Consider the following 19,893-nt stretch of genomic DNA (forward strand, 5'->3'; position numbering starts at 1 on the left):
TCTACGATTAAGGGTTATCGTAGTATGCTATCCGCAGTATTCAGGAACAGGGACCTGAGAATTGCGGAGGATAAAGACCTGCATGACCTGATCAGATCTTTTGAAACTACCAAGAATAAGTGCTCTAGACCTCCTAGTTGGAACCTGGATGTAGTCTTGAAATTCTTGGTATCGAAAAGGTTCGAACCTCCTCAACAGGCGTCCTTCAGGGATCTGACGAGAAAGTCGCTGTTTCTTCTAGCTGGCAACTGCTAAGAGAGTCAGCGAGTTACAAGTGCTGGATGCGAGAGTAGGGTTTAAAGGGGATTCGGCAATCTGCTCCTTTAAACCATTATTCTTAGCAAAGAATGAGAATCCCTCGAAACCATGGCCTAGAAGTTTCGAGGTAAAAGGTCTCTCTCCCTTAGTGGGAAGAGAGACAGAAAGATCCCTGTGCCCTGTCAGGACCCTTAAATTTTACCTAGATAGAAAAAAGAAACTTAAGGGCAACCTGGACAGTCTCTGGTGTTCTGTCAGGGACCCTAGAAGGCCCATCTCTAAAAATGCTCTGGCATTCTTTTTGAGGAGCATCATTACAGAAGCGCATGCGACATGCGATGAAGAACAATTTAAACAGCTGAGAGTGAAAGCACATGAAGTAAGGGCCATTGCGACATCTCTGGCGTTTCAGAAAAACATGTCTCTAAACGATATTCTGGCCTCTACTTACTGGAGATGCAACTCAGTATTTGCATCTCACTACTTAAGAGACATAAGAGTAACTTACGATAAGTGCTTCTCGTTGGGGCCATACGTATCTGCAGATTCGGTGCTGGGACAGGGAGCTGAGACTAATCCTTGTTAGGTTAGGTTAGTTGTATTTTTATTTGGTGGTGTGTTTTTTATGGTTGTTTGAAAGGTTTGTGGAACCTCTTTCAATTGTAGTTCTAACATGGGTTAGAAATGGTCAGGTGGTCGGGTTTGGTTTTGTGTTCCTTGATAGTACTGCAGGCAAAGGTTTGGTCTTGTAAGTGGATTAGCCCCCATTGACCAAGATCCTAACACGGTTCTGTCATGTAAGTGGGAAGCCTTGACAAGATCCAGAAGAGTTTTCAGTCATAGGTCACTACCTCGCTGAAACTCTTGAGGCAAAGCAGACTCATAGACAGTATCCATGAAGTCTTCTGCCCAATCAGGTAAGAACCAAGGTCTTTGACCTACAACTGTGTTGTTTCCTGTTTTTATTTTATACTATTTAGCTGTCTCTTACCCTCCACCAAGGGTGCCAATCAGCTAAGTATATATCTGCCGGGGAAGTTGCATGTACAAAAATTATAATGTTATGATACAATAAAGTTTGGTACATACTTACCCGGCAGATATATACGATTAATGGCCCGCCCAGCCTCCCCTCAGGAGACAGGTGGAAGAGAAAATCTGATTAGAAAACGGGAATGGTTCCTAGTCCCGCCACCCAGTGGCGGGAGGGTAGATCACCTGACCTACCTGTAGCGTGTGCTGCGAAATTTGAATTTCTGTCGGGTACGTCGGAGACTATAGCTAAGTATATATCTGCCGGGTAAGTATGTACAAAACTTTATTGTATCATAACAATATCATTTTGTATGTTTACCTAGTAATTAAAGATTAGAGGCCCACCCACCTCCCCTTGCTGGACATAGAGCATAAACAAATTGTTGGTTCTTTGCAGAGTTGTTCCTTTCTTGCTTGATAGTGGGCAGGGCTGTTCTGGGCAGGGCTGTTCCTACACCAAAACAAAAAAGAATTGCTACTGTGAATTTCAAATCTTAGCTGCATTTGAGTTAGAAACTACATATAGCCACTTGATTACTGGGTAAGTTTATACAAGAAGTTATTTTATTATAAAAATATCATATTTTTTAGCAGCCTTTTGTTATGAAATAGTTTTAAAGAGGCCATTCAGCCATATATCTTAATAGGACCTGGTTGAATGTTGATTCTTGCATGAGAGTTAACAGTTGGATAACTCAGTTGAAAGGAACCAAATAGAATAGAATGGAAGTATATGAAGAATGCATGCAAGCCAAGGATTGAAGATTTGCCACACTTTTTGTGTACCCTCAACAGCATTTTCATGCAAGGCACCTCCAGATGGAAATTTAGCAGCATATCCAGTATTCATACATCTACATAGTTCATATATGAAAGATTAGCTGAAGTACACATAATTGGTTAATTCAACTCTTAAGATATATACTGTTATTCTTTTTTCATAATTTCTTTTTATTATTATTCCAGGAAAGAAGCCTAAGAGGAGAGATGCCATTTTCTGTTCTTGACCTGGGTGCAGACAGAATACCTGCTTCCCAATTACAGGATTGTCAACTCAAGTTTTCTATTCAAGATGTCAAGAAGAATAAAATTCTCAAGAATATATCTGATTCACTTAAAGTTATTTTTGAAGATGGCACAGTATTATTACCAATGGATGCAACCACCACTGCCTCAAATGAAGGCAATGGTATTTCATACTTTGAAAATGATGATTTTATTAATTTTTATGGTATTAAACTCTGTAAAACACAGGACTCAGATATCAGATTTTTACAAGAGCTTATTTCTTCTTCAAACATCCACTGTTTTGATTCACATCAAAACATCCAAAAATCTGTGTTATCATGTAAGAATGTTTATTCCCAGCCACCTGTTCAAAGTTTGGAAATTGGAGAAGCATCAAAGAATATGTTGAAGGAGCATTTAGCATTTCAAGAGGATCATACCAAGTGTTACAGAAACATGGGTCAAAGTAAGATGCAGAACACTGAAGAGAATGAGTCAAAAGCTGTCTTCAAAGATCAGTTGAATGAAAACAGTCTCGAGTTTTTGGATGTGTCTAGTGAGTATTTGGTGAGAAAATATAATGAATTTCACTTAAAAGATCAAGTGCAGTTTAATCATTATGATTGTCACTCATCATTTACTGAGAGGAATAATGAATTTCAACCTCTATCTGTATCAGAAGAAATTGATGACCCAAAGGCTGTATTAAATATAGTAGGAAAGAATAATGACTCGGTTCCCTTACTTACATCAGATGGGAATAATGTCAGAGAACCATTACCCATTTTCGAACAAAATAACAATGTGATACCAAATGGAAGTAAAGAATTAAGACTTTTGCCTGTGTCAAAACTGAATAATGACTCAAGCTTCATATCAATGCCTCAAGGTAATAATGATTCTAGGTCCTTATTCTTATCAGGAATAAACTCCAAGCTTTTATCCATGTCAGAAGGAAATGGCAACTCAGAGCATGTTGAAGTAAATAATAACTTGAAGACAATGACAACTAGTTGTGTTAATAATTCAGAGCATACATCTAGTTCAATGAAAAATATAATGCAGACAAGGCATGATACACCTGATGCCAAATACATTAAGGAAGAGGATGACATTACTTCTATACCATCTTCAGAGAAAAGTGAACAAGATTTATCTTCTGTGCCTGTTAGTGGTCTGTGCTGTGATGCATCTCCACACTGTTCTTGTGCTCGAAGGACCTTTTTTATTGGGAATGAACAGCACCAGGCATCAGATGACATTCAAGAACCTCCTCATCATGCTCAACTTCCAGAGTTGAAAAGAATGGAGTCAAATACATCTTGGGAGAAAGTTGTGGAGGGTTCTACTAACTCGGATGCAGATGTATTTTCAAATCCAGTAAAGTTCTCACCTGAGGTACAGACCAGTAGTGTATTCGCTACGTTTAAAAATAGCATGGAGGATGTAAATGAGAATCTTGTACCATTTTTATTTCAAACTGACGACAAAAGTGATTTTAAGATTCAGAAGGATAATAATCGACAAACTGATGTTGATCTTCGTGCTAAGAATTTTGATTTACGAGACCTTATTAGACAGAGGATGAGTGATAATGATAAGGAAGGGAAAACAACTCAATTGAAAGTAAAATCATCTAATGAAATAAAAGAGGACAAGTTTATCCCAGTGAGAGACTGTTATGACTATGATATTACACATGGGCAGGTCAGTCATAGTAATTGGAATGCACTTCAAAGAGAACCTTATGTAAGAGATAATCTGTATGAGGGTCTTGGCTCATTTGCTGTTGATGAGGCTCCAACCTGTGAAAAAGACAAGAGTCTTTGGTCTAAGGGGGAAGTGTATGGTTCTTCAAGCACTGATGTCAAGTGGAGTATAGGTAATGTTGCAGAAAAAGAACATCATCGTGAGAAGAAAGAATGGAATGAATTTGAGGGAGACCATCTCACTGAAGCATTGTCTCCAGAGATTCCTTTAGTGTGTCCTGTGGCATCTGGGTCCAGTAAAACAGATGTTAAAGTGATGATGTCATCTGTGGAACATGGCACAGCTAGCATTCATAGAGATTCATACACTGAAGTAGACAGATTTAATGGTAGTGAGGACTTCATAATTACGGACGAGGTAGATGGTACATCCTATGAAGATGACAAGATATCCATTGCATGCTCTGGTAATCTCAAAGTTGCCGAGCTAGAATATGTGGATGAAAATCTGAGGGAGCCTGTCAAGTCATACATGCAACCTTTTGAGAGTAGCAACCCATTGGAAAATAGAGATAATGAGGTATGTAGTGCAGTCTTTTATTTAATATTGTAGTATGAAGTGTTTAAAGAATTTTTGCTGATGTATGGATGATTTAGCTGTTCTTATGACACCGCAGGCTTTCTCTTATCCAAGTATGTTCATAAATAAAATTCAGTCAAAAAGATCTGAGACTACCCCCATCAAAAGAAAAACCCATTCCCAAATTAGTTTTGCATGATATTTCCATTTGAAATTATTGCCTCATGCAAAATTTCACATTGTGTTTCTACTGTGGTGTTAACATTCATGAAGTCCTGTACTTCAAATGTCAAGTACTTTCTCCAATTCTTGTCTTGGTGGAACTCCTTTGCATTCTCAAAACAGAAGCTAGTTGGTGGAATTGGGGAGCGAAAGGGTTACTTTATTGACACCATAAAACATATCCAGTGAGAAGCTTAAAGTACATATCTGACATGATTGATGAACAAGTTACAAGGACGGTTTGCTGGAAAGATCCTAGGAGTTTCCATGTGTGGCAGAATTTCTGGAAATTGTCTTGCTTGACAAGTTACAAGGACGGTTTGCTGGAGACATCCTAGGAGTTTCCATGTGTGGCAGAATTTCTGGAAATTGTGTCTTGCTTGACAAGGCGAGTCCTGCAACAGGGATGGTATCCAGATTCAACCCTTACTGGACTGGGTAATAAATCGTATGCAGCACCCTAGGCCAGCAAAACTTTGAGGTCAGCCAATTTAAGAAAAAAACACCTCAATGGAAATAGGTAGATTTGGAAATGCACATGATGTAAAAAAAAATTTTAAAAAATTTTCCGTACCTTCCACAAAATGACTATTTTACATAAGTAACTTACCAAGTAAATACATAGCTAACAGTTTCTGGCACCAGCAGCTAAGATTGGAATTCGTGGTAGCAATTCTTCTTTGTTGTGGCTACAGGTAACTAGTCCCGCCCGCCAGGTGATTCAATTTGTTTCTGCTGGCTTTCAACAGAGGTTGTGAGTCAGCAGCTGATTCGGAATTTTGGATTCTTTGCTGTTTTTCCTGGAAATCGGTGAAGTACTCTTCTTTGGTAGCCATTAGGCATTTATTAAGACAGGAACTGTGAATTTCTTTGATGTTGACCCAGTTAATTTAGTTCATTAACTTAATACTGGTTTTGAGTTTACTACTTGTAACCGACAATATCAAACACTAGTGTATCTAGCGCTCGTTATTGCAGTAAGGGCTACAGAACTAGATTAACTTCTGCTGGATATGATAATCTCACAATTTAATGTATGACACTTACCTGGCAGGTATATATATAGCTATATTCTCTGTTCCACCTGGCAGAAATTTTCAAAAACTCGCGGCAATCGCTAGTTAAAACCTACCCCTTAGTAGTTCAGGCAACCACCACCCCGTTACCGTGGCGCTAGCGCTAGGAACCGTTCCCAATTGGGCCAGATTTTCTCTGCCAGCCGAACCGGCAACATTGTTGGTGGTTCCCTGCTAGAATTTTCATTCTCGTTGCTGACTGATCTTGGATTTTGGTATTGTACTCGGAAACGTTAGCTTGGCATTCGCTTTGGATTGTTCTTTAAGATGTCTGACTCGGGAAGTATGTTTAGAGTGTGTGTAAAAGAGGGGTGTAAGGTAAGACTGCCGAAAGCTTCGGTCGACCCTCATACCGTTTGTAAGAAATGTAGGGAGAATGTCTGTACTTGGGAGAATAGATGCATGAATGTGAGAATTTATCAGAGAAGGAATGGAAGGTCTTTATGAAATACGTTGAGAGACTGGAGAAAGATCGTGTAAGGAGATCTGTTTCTCGTAGTGAGAAATCAAATTCTGACGAGTAAAATCAAAAGGAGTGATTGTATTTCCTCTCCAGCTCCTTCTAATGAATTGGTGTTCCTTCTCCCCCAGGTATCTCCTGCGCCCGCTGCTGTATCGAGGAGACGAACGATACAAATATTGTGAAAGTGTTCGCTGCCCTTGCGTCCATGGGCGACCAGATATCAGCGACTTTACAGACAAAGTTAGTGCTTTCGATGTCAGTGAAAGTGTAGTGAGGGGGTGTCTGATCGTCTCTCTCGTGCTCCTAGACCTAGACCTCTGTCAAGCTCCCAGACCCAAGGGAGAAGGCATGTCGACAGTCGAAGGGAGGCGAGAGAGGTTTTGACACGGTCAGGCGTCCCTTCGAACAGTCCTGTTGCAAATTCCCAGGCTGTTGCAGTTCGCCGCAGAAAGCGTAACTGGGAAGTGTGCGTCCTCGGAAGGTTCGACTTCCGAGCGAGAACGTCGGTATGCAGTGGTGTCTCGCCCACTCAAGAGGACGTTCAGGACATCAACTGCTCTCGAGAGACAGGTGCAAGATAGTGAGGCTTGAGTAGTCCTGAGGTGTTGTCATCCTCGGAAGACAGGGGGAGCAGTACCGATCAGAGGAAAAGGATTTTTCGTACTAGAGAGGACGCAAATCGCACTGGCGATATACGTCCGTCTCGGCATGGTATTGCCTTGGGAGAATCGCCTCCATCTTCTTATGGATCCTCCCCTCGTATTTCTCCGTCGGGTAGAGTACAAGATCGCTCTCCTTTAGGTCGCAGTCCAGCTCGTAATCCTCATCCTTCGTCGTCTACCATTCAGGAGGATGGTACGAAGCATTTCTTACGGAAATGCAGTCCAAGTTGGCAGTGTTGGTGAAGTCTTGGGATGCTCCTGAACAAGCATCTTCGAGGCGTAAGGACGATTTCCTTCCCATTAAGTCTTCGGAAAGGGAAGACAAGGACGCGTTCGCCGAGGGACGCAGGGCGCACTGGCGCTAGGAGGAATATGTCGGAAGAAGCAGGACGCAAACGTCAGGACGCGGGACCCAATGTGGACGCAGACGCAGGCGGCAGGAAGCAGGCGTGTCTCGATGGACGCAGGACGCAGGCGGCAGGACATCGAGAGGCGGCAGGACGCGACGCATCGGTAGCCGCAGGACGCAGGCGGCAAGACATCGAGAGGCGGCAGGACGCCGATGCTTCGTAGCCGCAGGAGCAGGCGGCAGGACGCTAGTCCGTCAACGAAGCGTAAATACGACGACGACTTGCAAGATATTTCTTCAGCAGAAGAATTGAGTTTTGGAAGTAATTGAAGAAAAGAATACAGAACCTTCTTCAGATTATAAGGTTCTGACTTCACGTCTTATTGCTGTTTTTGAGGGGGAATTTAAACCGACAGCTCCGTTATCCCCCTTATCACAGTTTTCCAAGACTAGGAACTCCAAAGAAGTCCTCCTTCCTGAAAATGACGATGTCAATTTCGGCAAAGAAGGCCCTTCAACGGGTGGAGAATGACTGGAGGTGATGACAAGAAAGAAGCGGGGAAATACTCTTTTGTTTTTCCTCCCCAGCTAAGTTAGCTTATAATCAGGAGTATGGTAACGCTACTGGAGAAAGTCTAGGCCTGGGAGTACCTGCCTCCTCCCAGGGGGACTTCTCCAAGTATAGTGGACAGCTCACGCAGACAGGCGTTACAGTCGGCCAAGGTCTGGTGGACGTCCTCGGAATTTGACCATCTATTTAAAGGGATTTTTAGGACTTTCGAAGTCTTTAATTTCTTGGATTGGTCTTTGGGAGCGCTAGCGAATTCCATAGGAGAAGAGGATTCGCAGGACTTAGAAACAGCTAAGAGCATTATGTCCTGCATGGATAAGGCTCTTAGAGACGGAACGACGAGCTGGCTTCGTTATTCACAGCAGGAGTGCTTAAGAAGAGATCGCTCTTGTGTTCGTTCGCCTCAAAAGGAGTTTCTAACTCTCAGAAATCGGAGTTACTGTTCTCTCCCCTTTCGAAACAGCTGTTTTCCTTCAGAGGTGATTAGGGATATAGCTCTATCCCTTTCGCAGAAAGCCACTCAAGATCTTCTTTCTTCTTCGGTTAAGAAGTTTCTTACCAACCAAGTTGGTGAAGAAGACGCCAAAGGAGACTAGTGGACCGTCGCAACAGCCCTTTCGAGGTAAGAACATTCGCTCGAACCCGCCTTTAGGGGTAAGAGAGTACCAGCGAAAAGAGGAGCAAGAACCCCTCTAAAGAATGAGAACTCGGTCCTCCAGACGACAGTGGGAGCCAGACTTCAAGGTTTTTGGGAAGTTCTGGCAACAAATGAAGGCAGATCCCTGGGCTGTCAACGTAGCTCGGGAAGGATACAGATCCTTTCGTGAAAAGACCCCCTCTCGCAACATCTCCGAGAGCCCTCGGGCAAATTAACAACGATTTAGAGAAGAAAGCGGCTCTGTGGGAGCAAGTAGCTTCCATGCTAGAGAAAGGAGCAATAGAACCTGTTCTGGATCACGAATCTCCGGGATTTTACAACCGTCTGTTCCTGGTTGCAAAGTCCTCGGGAGGTTGGAGGCCAGTGCTGGACGTAAGTCAACTGAATCTTTTTCGTAGAAAAGACCAAGTTCACTATGGAGACGAACGATTCAGTACTGGCAGCGGTACGTCCAGGGGACTGGATGGCGACTCTGGACTTACAAGACGCATACTTTCATATTCCGATTCATCCAGGAAGCAGGAAGTATCTAAGGTTTGTGATTCAGGACAGGGTCTTTCAGTTCAAGGCCCTATGCTTCGGCCTTTGCACAGCCCCTCAAGTATTCACGAGGATGATGTCCAATGTGGCGAGATGGCTACATTTAAGAGGGATCAGAGTGTCTTTGTATCTGGACGACTGGTTGATAAGATCCCAGTCGAGAATTCAATGTCTGGAGGACGTAAGTCAAACATTGGACTTAGCAAAAGACTAGGTCTGGTAGTAAATATGGGAAAGTCCCGTTTGCAGCCCCAACACAGATAGTTTTATGGGGATTCAGATATCGGCAGTGACTTTTCGGGCTTTTCCGTCCCCCGAAAAGGCAAGCCCAATGCAGTCAGAAGGTGCAGGATTTTCTAAAGAAAGACCGATGCTCTGCAAGAGAGTGGATGAGTCTACTGGGCACACTCTCTTCACTAGAGAGGTTCATTCTTTAGGAAGACTGCACATGAGACCTCTTCAGTTTTTTCCTGAAGGATTCATGGCCAAGAAAATCGCAACCGGATTCCTTCCAGTTTCTAATTCCGACCGAAGTAAAGGAGGAATTAAAGTGGTGGCTAACGCCAGGCAGGTAGCAAGAGGGATGTCCGCTTCAGCAGAAGAACCCAGACCTCGTCTTGTTTTCCGACGCGTCGGACGCGGGTTGGGGAGCGACATTAGGCCCTCAAGAGGTGTCGGGACTTTGGAACAAGGACGAAACAAGTGGCACATAAACAGGAAGGAACTGTTGGCAATTTTCTTGGCTTTGAAGCACTTCAGAGAGTTGATTCGAACAAGACAGTGCAGGTCAACTCGGACAACACCACGGCTCTGGCATATATTCGGAAGCAAGGGGGAACTCATTCTTTTCCCTTTACAATCTGGCAAAAGAAATTCTGCTTTGGGCAGAAGAGGAAAAGGTCGTGATACTCACCAGGTTTATACAAGGAGAGAAGAACGTGGGTGCGGACCTGTTGAGCAGGAGAGAGGCAACTTCTCTCGACGGAGTGGACGTTGCACATGGAGGTTTGCCAGAGCCTGTGGAAGTTGTGGGGCCGTCCGTAGTGGATCTGTTTGCGACAGCCAGAACAAAGAGATTACCAACATATTGCTCTCCGATTCCAGACCAGGAAGCAGTGGCGGTAGATGCATTCCTGATGGATTGGTCAAACTTAGATCTTGTACGCTTTTCCTCCGTTCAAGGGCTGGGGGAAAGTGATGAAGAAGTTCAGGGAGAGCAAAGGAACGAGGATGACCTTAATAGCCCCGTTTTGGCCGGCCCAAAGTTGGTTCACAGAGGTACTGGAATGGACGGTAGATACGCCAAGGACGCTTCCTCTAAGAGTATATTTACTCAAACAACCCCACTTCGACAGGTTTCACAAGAATACCCTCGCTCTGGGTCTGACTGCGTTCAGACTATCGAACGTCTGGTCAGAGCGAGGGGATATTCTAGAGAGGTGGCCAGTGCAGTGGCTAGAGCCAGAAGAACCTCCACAATCACGGTGTATCAGTCGAAGTGGGACAATTTCCGGAAGTGGTGTAAAAACAAGAAAGTGTCTTCATCAGTACCTCTGTGACCCAAATCGCAGATTTCCTTCTTTACTTGAGGAAGGATTTACACTTGTCAGTTTCGACAATTAAAGGTTATAAGAGTATGCTAACCTCAGTGTTTAGACACAGGGATCTAGACATCTCGAATAACTTAGATCTGAGAGATCTGATTATGTCGTTTGGGACGAAGAAACAATCAGAAGGCAGGCCACCTGCGTGAACCTGGATGTGGTCTTGAAGTATTTAACTTCTAGCAAATTCGAACCGTTAGAGGAATCCTCTCTGAGAGATCTTGCTAAGAAGACTATCTTTTTAGTAGCATTAGCAACTGCTAAAAGAGTTAGTGAGCTTCAGGCCATATCGAAGAAGGTGGGATGGAGACACGGCAATGCAGTGTGTTCATTCCAAGAAGGTTTCTTGGCCAAGAATGAGGATTCAGCTAATCCTTGGCCAAGATCCTTTGAAGTTTTGGGTCTAGCTGAATTGGTCGGTAACGAGCAAGAAAGAGTTCTCTGCCCGTGAGAGCGTTGAGATGTTATATGGAAAGAACAAGAGTTATCCAGAGGGAGGTCTGATGCTCTGTGGTGTTCAGTTTAAAGACCCCACCTAGACCCATGACGAAGAACGCTCTAGCCTTCTTCATGAGAGAGTTAATTAAAGAGGCTCATATGTTGTGTGAAGGAGCAGAGCTTTGGTATTTTAAAAGTGAAGGCTCATGAAGTCAGGGCAGTGGCGACTTCATTAGCGTTTTTAAAAAGAATTTAGCCCTCAAGGAGATTATTGAATCAACATATTGGAGAACTAATTCAATAATTTGCGTCTCATTATCTTAGGGACGTTCAGACAACCTTCGATAATTGTCAGACGCTAGGTCCATACGTGTCCTCGGGTACAGTATTGGCAAAGGAGTTACTACCCCATAACCTTCTTTGTAAGCTAGTTGTTTTTATTAGGTGATGGTGTTTGTGTTTTTTGGTCGTCTGAGAAAAGGGTGCGGTACTTTTCTCAGTCGTGTTGTATTATCTGGTGATGGTGTGTGTAGTTCAGGTAAATGATCTGTTACTAGCTTGAATGCCGTGGCATAAGAGGGCTGTAAGGATCTGTCAACACATTGGTCACGTCCAGTTGTCAGTTCCAGTCTTAGCTTCTTCAACATACAGGACACTTCCTTGTTGAGAGCTACTAAGGTTTAAGCAGGCTTAGAGGCAGGACCTATGAAGTCAGCTACCTTAGCAGGTAAGGAACCTGGAGTTTTTAATAATATTTTAATAATATTTTTATACTCTAAGAATGTTGCTGTCCTTGACCCACCTCCAAATGTGTCAATCAGCTATATATACCAATGCCAGGTAAGTGTCATACATTAAAATGAAGTGTTTTTTATGATAAAACAAAGTTTAATGTATACTTACCTGGCAGGTATATATAATTTAATTCCCACCCGCCTCCCCTCAGGGGACAGGGTTCAGAGAAAATCTGGCCCAATTGGGAACGGTTCCTAGCGCTAGCGCCACGGTAACGGGGTGGTGGTTGCCTGAACTACTAATAGGTTACTAGCGATTGCCGCGAGTTTTGAAAATTTCTGCCAGGTGGAACAGAGAATATAGCTATATATATACCTGCCAGGTAAGTATACATTAAACTTTGTTTTATCATAAAAACTTCATTTTGTTTGTTCTGACACGATATACAACCCTCGGTCCTTTACATGAGGAATTACTTTCAGTGTAGGCTGGAATACAGCCATTAAATTCTTGAACAAGGTGGTTAGGCAGTAACTACCGTCTGGTAGGAGGGTAGGCCCACCTTCGTGGATGTAAACACTCCATTATGCTTTCAGCCTCTTCGTATGTTTGTGAGCTCTTGCTGACTAGCTGTTAATTACAGTGGTACCTTGTTTATCGAACATTTCACATGTCAAACTTTCTGTTTTTTTAATTTTGTATCGTTTGTAGAACAAATGTTCGTACTTCAAACTGACTGATTATCTTGTTTATACATATGTACTTGTATTCGATTGCCTACTGGGTCTTGCAAGTTAAACTGTGCTAATTTTTTTTTTCATTTACAATGTATAGTTTAATGATAACAATATTCAACAAAATACATAAAAGTATAAAGCATTTAATATAATTTAGCTTTCAATATAACTTTTAGCATAAAAGATGTATAAAATCGTACGTAACTGCGGTGATGTCACGCCCAGCTGACTTGAGACTGAATGAGGGAGCGTTGATATGTTGAGGAGAGAAGGAGAAGAGAGAGTTAAAATATTACTGTATGTATGTAAAAGCAATAACAATTCACGTAAAAAGGGAATTTCTCAATAAATTTAACGTAATGATAAAATATGAAAACAGTCGAATGCAATACAGAAAAAAAGAGAAAAAAAGTCTTAATTGAGCCAGTGCTCGGTGCGCCAAGTGAGATGGTCTAGTTGAACAATATTAACATAATAGTAAATGAAAGAACAAAGCTTTTCACAAAATTTAGCACAAATGATTAGCAAAATCATTCGTCATTGCATCGATACACAGCTAACTTGAGGTTGAGGGAGGGAGCGTTCATATTTTTTAGGAATACTAATGAATGAATGATTTTAAGTTATCGTGCGTCGTGGTATTATTGAGGAGAGAAGAAGAGACAGTAAAATCTTTACTGAAATATGTATGTAAAAGCAGTACCAATTCACATAAAAAATAAAATTTTATTTCACAATAAATTTAACTTAATAATAAAATATGGAAACAATCAAATGCAATACAGAAAAAAAAGTCTTATTTGAGCCAGTGCTCGGTGCGCCGAGTGAGACGGTCTAGTTGAACAATATTAACCCTCTTACGCTGAAGGGGTATAATAAAAATCGTCTTCGTATGCCGAGGGGGTCTCGGAGTGAGCGCCGAAGCGGAAAAAATATATTTTTTTTTAAATCACAGTGCACTTAGTTTTCAAGATTAAGAGTTCATTTTTGGCTCCTTATGTTTTCATTGCCTGAAGTTTAGTATGCAACCATCAGAAATGAAAAAAAATATCATCATATATAAATAATGCAATATATGATAGCACAAAAACAAAATTTCATGTATAATTGTATTCAAATCGTGCTGTGAGCAAAACGGTTAAAGCTAACGAGTTATTTTTTTTTTTATTGTACACTAAATTGCGATCATTTTGGTATATAACAGATTGTAAAACAATCAAAGCAACACAGAAAGTATTATCACAAAATGATGCATGAATTCGTAACGTGCGGACGTAAAAAAATATATTTTTTAAAAATTCACCATAAATCTAAATATTGTTCTAGAGACTTCCAATATGTTTCAAAATGAAGATAAATGATTGAATATTACTATACTGTAAGAGTTTTAGCTTACAATTGCAGTTTTCGACCATTTCGGATGAGTTAAATTTGACCAAATGTCATATTTTTTTAGATATATTTTTTTTTATATGCAAATATTTCAAAAATGAGAAAAGCTACAACCTTCAATTATTTTTTGTTGTATTTTACATGAAATTACACACATTTTCATATATAAAACTCTATGAAATGCCTAATATGAAACAGCAAATATTACGAGAATGCGACGTACGCATTTCGGAGATTTGCGGCGGAGAATCCGCGCACGGAGGGAAGGAAAGTTTTTTTAAAATTCACCATAAATCTAAATATTGTGCTAGAGACTTCGAATTTGTTTCAAAATGAAGATAAATGACTGAATATTACTAGACTGTAAGAGTTTTAGCTTACAATTGTGTTTCTGGGCTCAGCCTGTGTCGCTCCGTGAAATACTTCCTTTAGGGGACATTTCTAAGGTAAAATAATGCTATAATTACCAGAGAAAAAACTAAAATAGTAATGCCAGAATAGACTGGCTCACTCACCTTTAATAAAGGTGTCGGTATGTTATCTGGGGCGAGTGGAAGCCACTACCAGAGGTCCCTTGCCATTTAGGTTCTCCCTTCCTCAATATCCCTCGTCTACCGAGGAGCCGATGCAAGGCCCCGCTACCCGCTACTACTACGACTAGCGCCTTTGTTTTCATTCCTTTCGATAGCATTGCTCACACCACACGTGTTTTTCCTTGTGCTGTGTTTTTCGCTATTTTGGATTTCTTTCATCATCAACATGGACCTTCAAGCTTCTGCATCCAAGTTAAGTACTGCGTTTAATGTTTGGGATCATTTTGAGACGGTTTTGGACATTTTATGCCTAATTATCTTAGGTTATATGTACGAACGGTAACACGTGCATTGCCGGTCCCGCGCCGCCTTCTTGGTTCGCTAGCCGCATGATGATCCCCTGCTTTTTTGCACCAATTGGTCTCCCATACTAATTGGTCTCAATTGCACTTCAGCAGTACTCGATATATATTTATTTTAGATGCATTTGCCATGTTGTTTTATGTTTTTTAGTCCGTTCACGGGGGATAGCCTACTTCCGAACCGCATGCTTTCGGTCGTGGCGCTCGCTTTCCTTTCTGCATGGAGGTTGTTATATCAACCCTTGTTTATCAGTAAGATAGGATCTATTGTCTTGTTTGCCTTACGAAGGACCCTAGTTCCTTCGTAGCACTCCGTCCTTGAGCCACCCTGGCCGCTTGCCCCTCGATCATTCGTTACGGCATCTAGGCTAAGCCGCTCTGAGTTTCTAGGCTAGCATTTCCTTCATTGGATTTCGCTTAACCTAGTTTCTCAAGGACATTCTCTTTCTCTCTCACTCCCCTTTTATTTCACTTCTCCCCCCGTGTTAGGACAGGATATTTATGTTATGTGTTCTCCCTATAGCCGGCACCTAGTTGGCCTAGGCCTTCTTAGATCGCCTGGCCTCTCACACCGCATGACTGTTCACCCGGCTGAGTGTGTCCCCAGCCGATCGCGTACGAGCCACCCTGCTACCGACCCCTCCCAGCTCTCCCCACCTCCCTCCCCTAGCTCACCCACTTCGGTGGAGTGATGACTTGGTTCCATCCGAGTCTCCTGGGGTGGGGGGGGGGGGATTCACTGGGGGGCACACACGGTGAACAGGCCTGCCGTACTCTGCCGCGCTGTTAGTGGAAGGATGGGGGGTACCTCACTCGACCGAGCCATGGTTGGCCACCAGGCGCGGGAGAGTGGGACACCACTCCACCCACTAGGTAGGGTATCCCTCTCACTATCTAAGAAGCCCACCCTTCCCCACCCCGCTTCGGCGGCCTCATGACTCCGGCACACGCCGGACCCAACCTAGGGATACCTTTGCTTCATTAGATATGTGAAGGCTCCGACCTATCTTTGGGTTTCATACATTCAACTTCCCTGACAGATATATACTTAGCTAAGACTCCGTCTTCCCCGACAGAAATTCGAATTTCGCGGCACACGCTACAGGTAGGTAGGTCAGGTGATCTACCGTCCCGCCGCTGGGTGGCAGGAATAGGAACCATACCTTCTAGAACCAGATTTTTCTCTGTCGCTGTATTGTAAACAAATGTTTGCGGTACCTCCTGACTTGATTTTCGTGTTTCATCGCCATCGATCTTCTGGGCGGTCTTTTGCAGGGAAGTACTGGGTCTTTGGTTCGCATACGCTTTTATCTACTTTTTAATAAATTTGACTTCGAAAATTTCGAAGATTTTATGAAGTGTAACTACCGAAGTTTTCGGTAGACACTCATTTAGTTTGCAAGAAAGGGAAATATTAATATTTATTCATTAATATGTGTAATAAGTGTTAGAACTTTATTGAGGAAATATAAAACTCTAACTTCCTACTTTAGGAAGTCAGGAAAGCATATAACTTTTTACACTTCCTTTAGAAGCTTTAATAGCTCTCGTGCTAACGAGCAGTTAGAGTATTAACAGTAATAGTAGTTTTTGCATCCTCATCTCCTTCTTACTCTACAGAATCTACAAATTAATAAATTTGAAGATAATTGGATGTAGCTCAAAATGCGAGCTCTTATAAGGTAAGAAGTGTATTTAGTGTTCCCAGTGCAGTGGAGGGTGCATTCTGATCGGCTCTGTTTCGCTCCCAGGTCTAGACCGCTTCCAAGCTCCCTGGCCCAGAGGAGAAGGAAAGTCGAAAGCCTTACGGAGGTTATGGAGAATCCCCACCGATCAGGCGTCCCCTCGGCAGGATCTGTAGAACGTCCCAGACTGCCAAGTTCTCCATTGGAAAGGCATCCTATAATAGTGGAGGGTGCGTCCTATCGGCTCTGTCTCGCTCTCAGGCCTAGACCTCTTCCAAGCTCACAAGCCCAGAGGAGAAGGAATGTCGAAAGCCGCACGAAGGTTTCAGAGAATCCCCACCGGTCGGGCGTCCCCTCGGCAGGTTCTGTAGTAGCGTCCCAGACTGCCAAGGATAGCCATTGAAAAGGCATCCTTAAAAAAGTGCGTCTCTTCTTCCGTTTCTTCATCTTACATCCGAAAAGACGAAGAATGTACATGTTTGGAGTTCGGACGATCTAGCGCGTTCTCTGAAAACTAAGAGAACACTGAGCGAGAGGCTGAGAGCCGGCCAGGAAGCCGCGTTCCAGCAAGCTAGCGCGAGCCACGTTTCAACAGACTAGCGCGAGCCGCGTTCCAACAGACTAGCGCGAGCCTCGTTCATACAGATAAACGCGAACCGCGTTCCAGCAACTGAGCGCGAGCCGCGTTCCAGAAAATATTTCTTGGCGCAAGGCGCCTTCAAAGAGAAAACAGACCGCTAGACTGAGGAGCCTTATAGTAGAGTGGCAATCAGAAGGATGCTTCCATTGAACGTTTACTGGCAAGAGGCTCCTAAAAGAAGACTAGTAGGCGCTCGGAACTATCAGGGCGCACGGGACCTTCCACGCAAGCGGAACGTTCCAGGAACGAGTCTCCTTTCTAGCGTGCGGAACATTCCAGGCGCGCGGAACTATCCAGACGCTAGGCGCAAGAATCCAGGCGCCAGAATACTCCAAAATCTTCTTTTGAGAGAGAGGTCAGTCTCGAGGCTCCTCTTTGAGTTTTTTAACTTGAGCAACTTTCCCCTGGCAAAGGTGCAAGATGTCGCACAGGCGGCCGTCGCTTTTGTCAGAAGGATTCTGATACTAAGAGAAGCCCTTTTTCATTATTCAGAAGACTTCTGTGTTAGGCAGTTCCTCTCAATGCGGACTCTCTCCTTCATCCATGCTCTTCCCTCGTTATGAGGAGGCAAGAGCTTTGGGAGTTTTTCTTAATAAGAATCTCATCGACGTTTGGGTATTATGGCGGATAGGAAATATCTACTTCCTTCCGTAAACCCTAGAGATGAACAGGAATTCTGTCTCTTCCACGATTTATGAGGAAATCACGAAGATTTAAAGAGTTCCTGGATTAACTTCCTTCCTTAAGGGGATATACAGTGGACCCCCCATATTCGCGTTCTCCGGATTCGCGGACTCACACATTCACGGATTTCTCTCAGGAACGTTTCCCTGTAATATTCGCGGAAAATTCGCGCATTCGCGGTATTTTTCTATGAGAAATATCCACAAATTCCTGGTTTTCGTTATCAATTTCATCATAAAATGCACTTTTTGTGATAAAACTATTAAAAAACCAAGCATGAAAATTTTTAGTGGTTTTTCTTAAGTTTTAACTAACAAAATAGGCTGTTTTTAGCCTTTTTATAGGGGTTCCAAACATTCGCGGATTCTAACTATTCGCTGGGGGGTCTGGTACGCATCCCCCGCGAATACGGGGGGACCACTGTATATACTCTTTCTATCGTTCTATTAACGAAAAGAACGAAAATAGTAGAAGGTAGTAGAGTATCTGCTGTATGAGAATACGATACTGTCAAATCATAAACACATACCGTAGTTACTTCTTTGCTGTGCAACTCAATTACCAGTATCCTTCTAGGACTTTCCTAGGAAGGACTACGCTTAAAGGGATTGTTAAGACAACACCTACTTAGCTTCTAGATTTATCGAAGTCTTGTTTCGCTTAAATATGCTTTAATAAGAACTTCCTGAAGTTCGATAATAATTTTATAAGATTCCTTTATTAAATGGAGTAGCTGGCAACTCTGGAAGAGTAAGGCCAGACGGCTAACGGAGACTGTTTTCGCTTAGACCAACGCAGAACCATCAGAACCATGTAGGTGTCGGTCATGAGCAGTCGGTTACATCTCTCTCTCCTGCGGGATGGAATAACTATCCGTATCTCTCCCCTACAATCGCGGTCTTAGCCTTGGATTGAGGGGATAGTTAAGCTAACATAAATAAAATATTGTCTGCCTTTTGCTAAGAAGCTTTCAATAAGAGAGATATTACAACCTTTCAATGCTGTTTACCGTAGGTAACATTATTAAAGGATTCTATCGCAGCAGAACATTATATTATATAATGCTCTCAGGCTTACGAAAGCATGGCTTATTAGAGTACCTGCTCAGGAGAAGATGGATGAGTCGGATGGGAAACATTCTCTTTGTGGCAGAACTTGTTTCCCTGAATGGACTATACTACGTATATAAAGTTTTTTCCTAATAAGAACGGAATTAACATGTGAAAGGATGTCGGGTACCATAAAGGCACAGATGTTTTGGCACATAACCTAAAAAGAATTAGAAGGAAGTGCCAGCGTGGCGCAAAGCGCCAGAAGCGCCAACCTGCGTCAGAAGCGCCAGCCTGGCGCAAATTGTGCCAGAAAGCGCCAGCCTGGCGCAGTGAGCCAAGAGCACCATCCAAGATTTTCTCGTTTTAGCGAGTTATTAACCTAAGAGTCCAGTAGCCTCTTGGACACCAGGCTCGGTAACGGCAAGATTCGTTCCTGATTTCGTTACCCATTTAATCACTTAGGCCAATTCCATGACACTCTCATATCGCAAAGAACATCGAGAATCTTTTTTTCGCTCATGTTCACGTTAACAAAGAGAACCTTCTCGATCGACGATAATAACTGTTAACGTATGTCTAACATTTATTGGAAAGAGTTGTGAGAACCTGCGGAAAGTCTTCTTCATAGATCTCTTAGCAAGGTAGAAGACGAACAGGCTTCCTATAGACTGCTTCCTTTTCCTCGAACCAAGAGAGGTAGCAATATACGCCATCTTTATTTTATAGAAAAGGCAATAAACTTTAGTCTTTTTTCCCCTAAATATAAATTCTTTACAGAATTTAAGATAAAGGGCGTCAAAGAAAGAGAGGATAATACTTTATGCCTCTTTTTGGCCTTAGAGAGGTTGGATTCACAGAGGTCACGTTCTTCTCACAACATGTTTTGGAAGTTTTTTCCAA

The 19,893-nt window shown here is 42.6% G+C and overlaps 1 protein-coding gene across 4 annotated transcripts in view; it reads left to right on the forward strand.

Moving 5' to 3' along the window:
* LOC135219222 (uncharacterized) overlaps positions 1 to 19,893 on the forward strand; it is a 107,207-nt gene that overhangs the window by 18,308 nt on the left and 69,006 nt on the right. For 3 of the 4 annotated variants that reach the window (XM_064255806.1, XM_064255807.1, XM_064255803.1), the window contains one exon: positions 2,260 to 4,590. In XM_064255806.1, coding sequence (XP_064111876.1) covers positions 2,281 to 4,590 — 2,310 coding nt within the window. In that variant the 5' untranslated portion in view covers positions 2,260 to 2,280. Of the gene's footprint in view, positions 1 to 1,690; positions 1,835 to 2,259; positions 4,591 to 19,893 lie in introns of all 4 variants that reach the window. The other variant, XM_064255805.1, reaches the window with a different exon arrangement.

This window comes from Macrobrachium nipponense, chromosome 1 (genome assembly GCF_015104395.2).
Source record: "Macrobrachium nipponense isolate FS-2020 chromosome 1, ASM1510439v2, whole genome shotgun sequence".
In the NCBI taxonomy this organism is placed as follows: Eukaryota; Metazoa; Arthropoda; class Malacostraca; order Decapoda; family Palaemonidae; genus Macrobrachium; species Macrobrachium nipponense.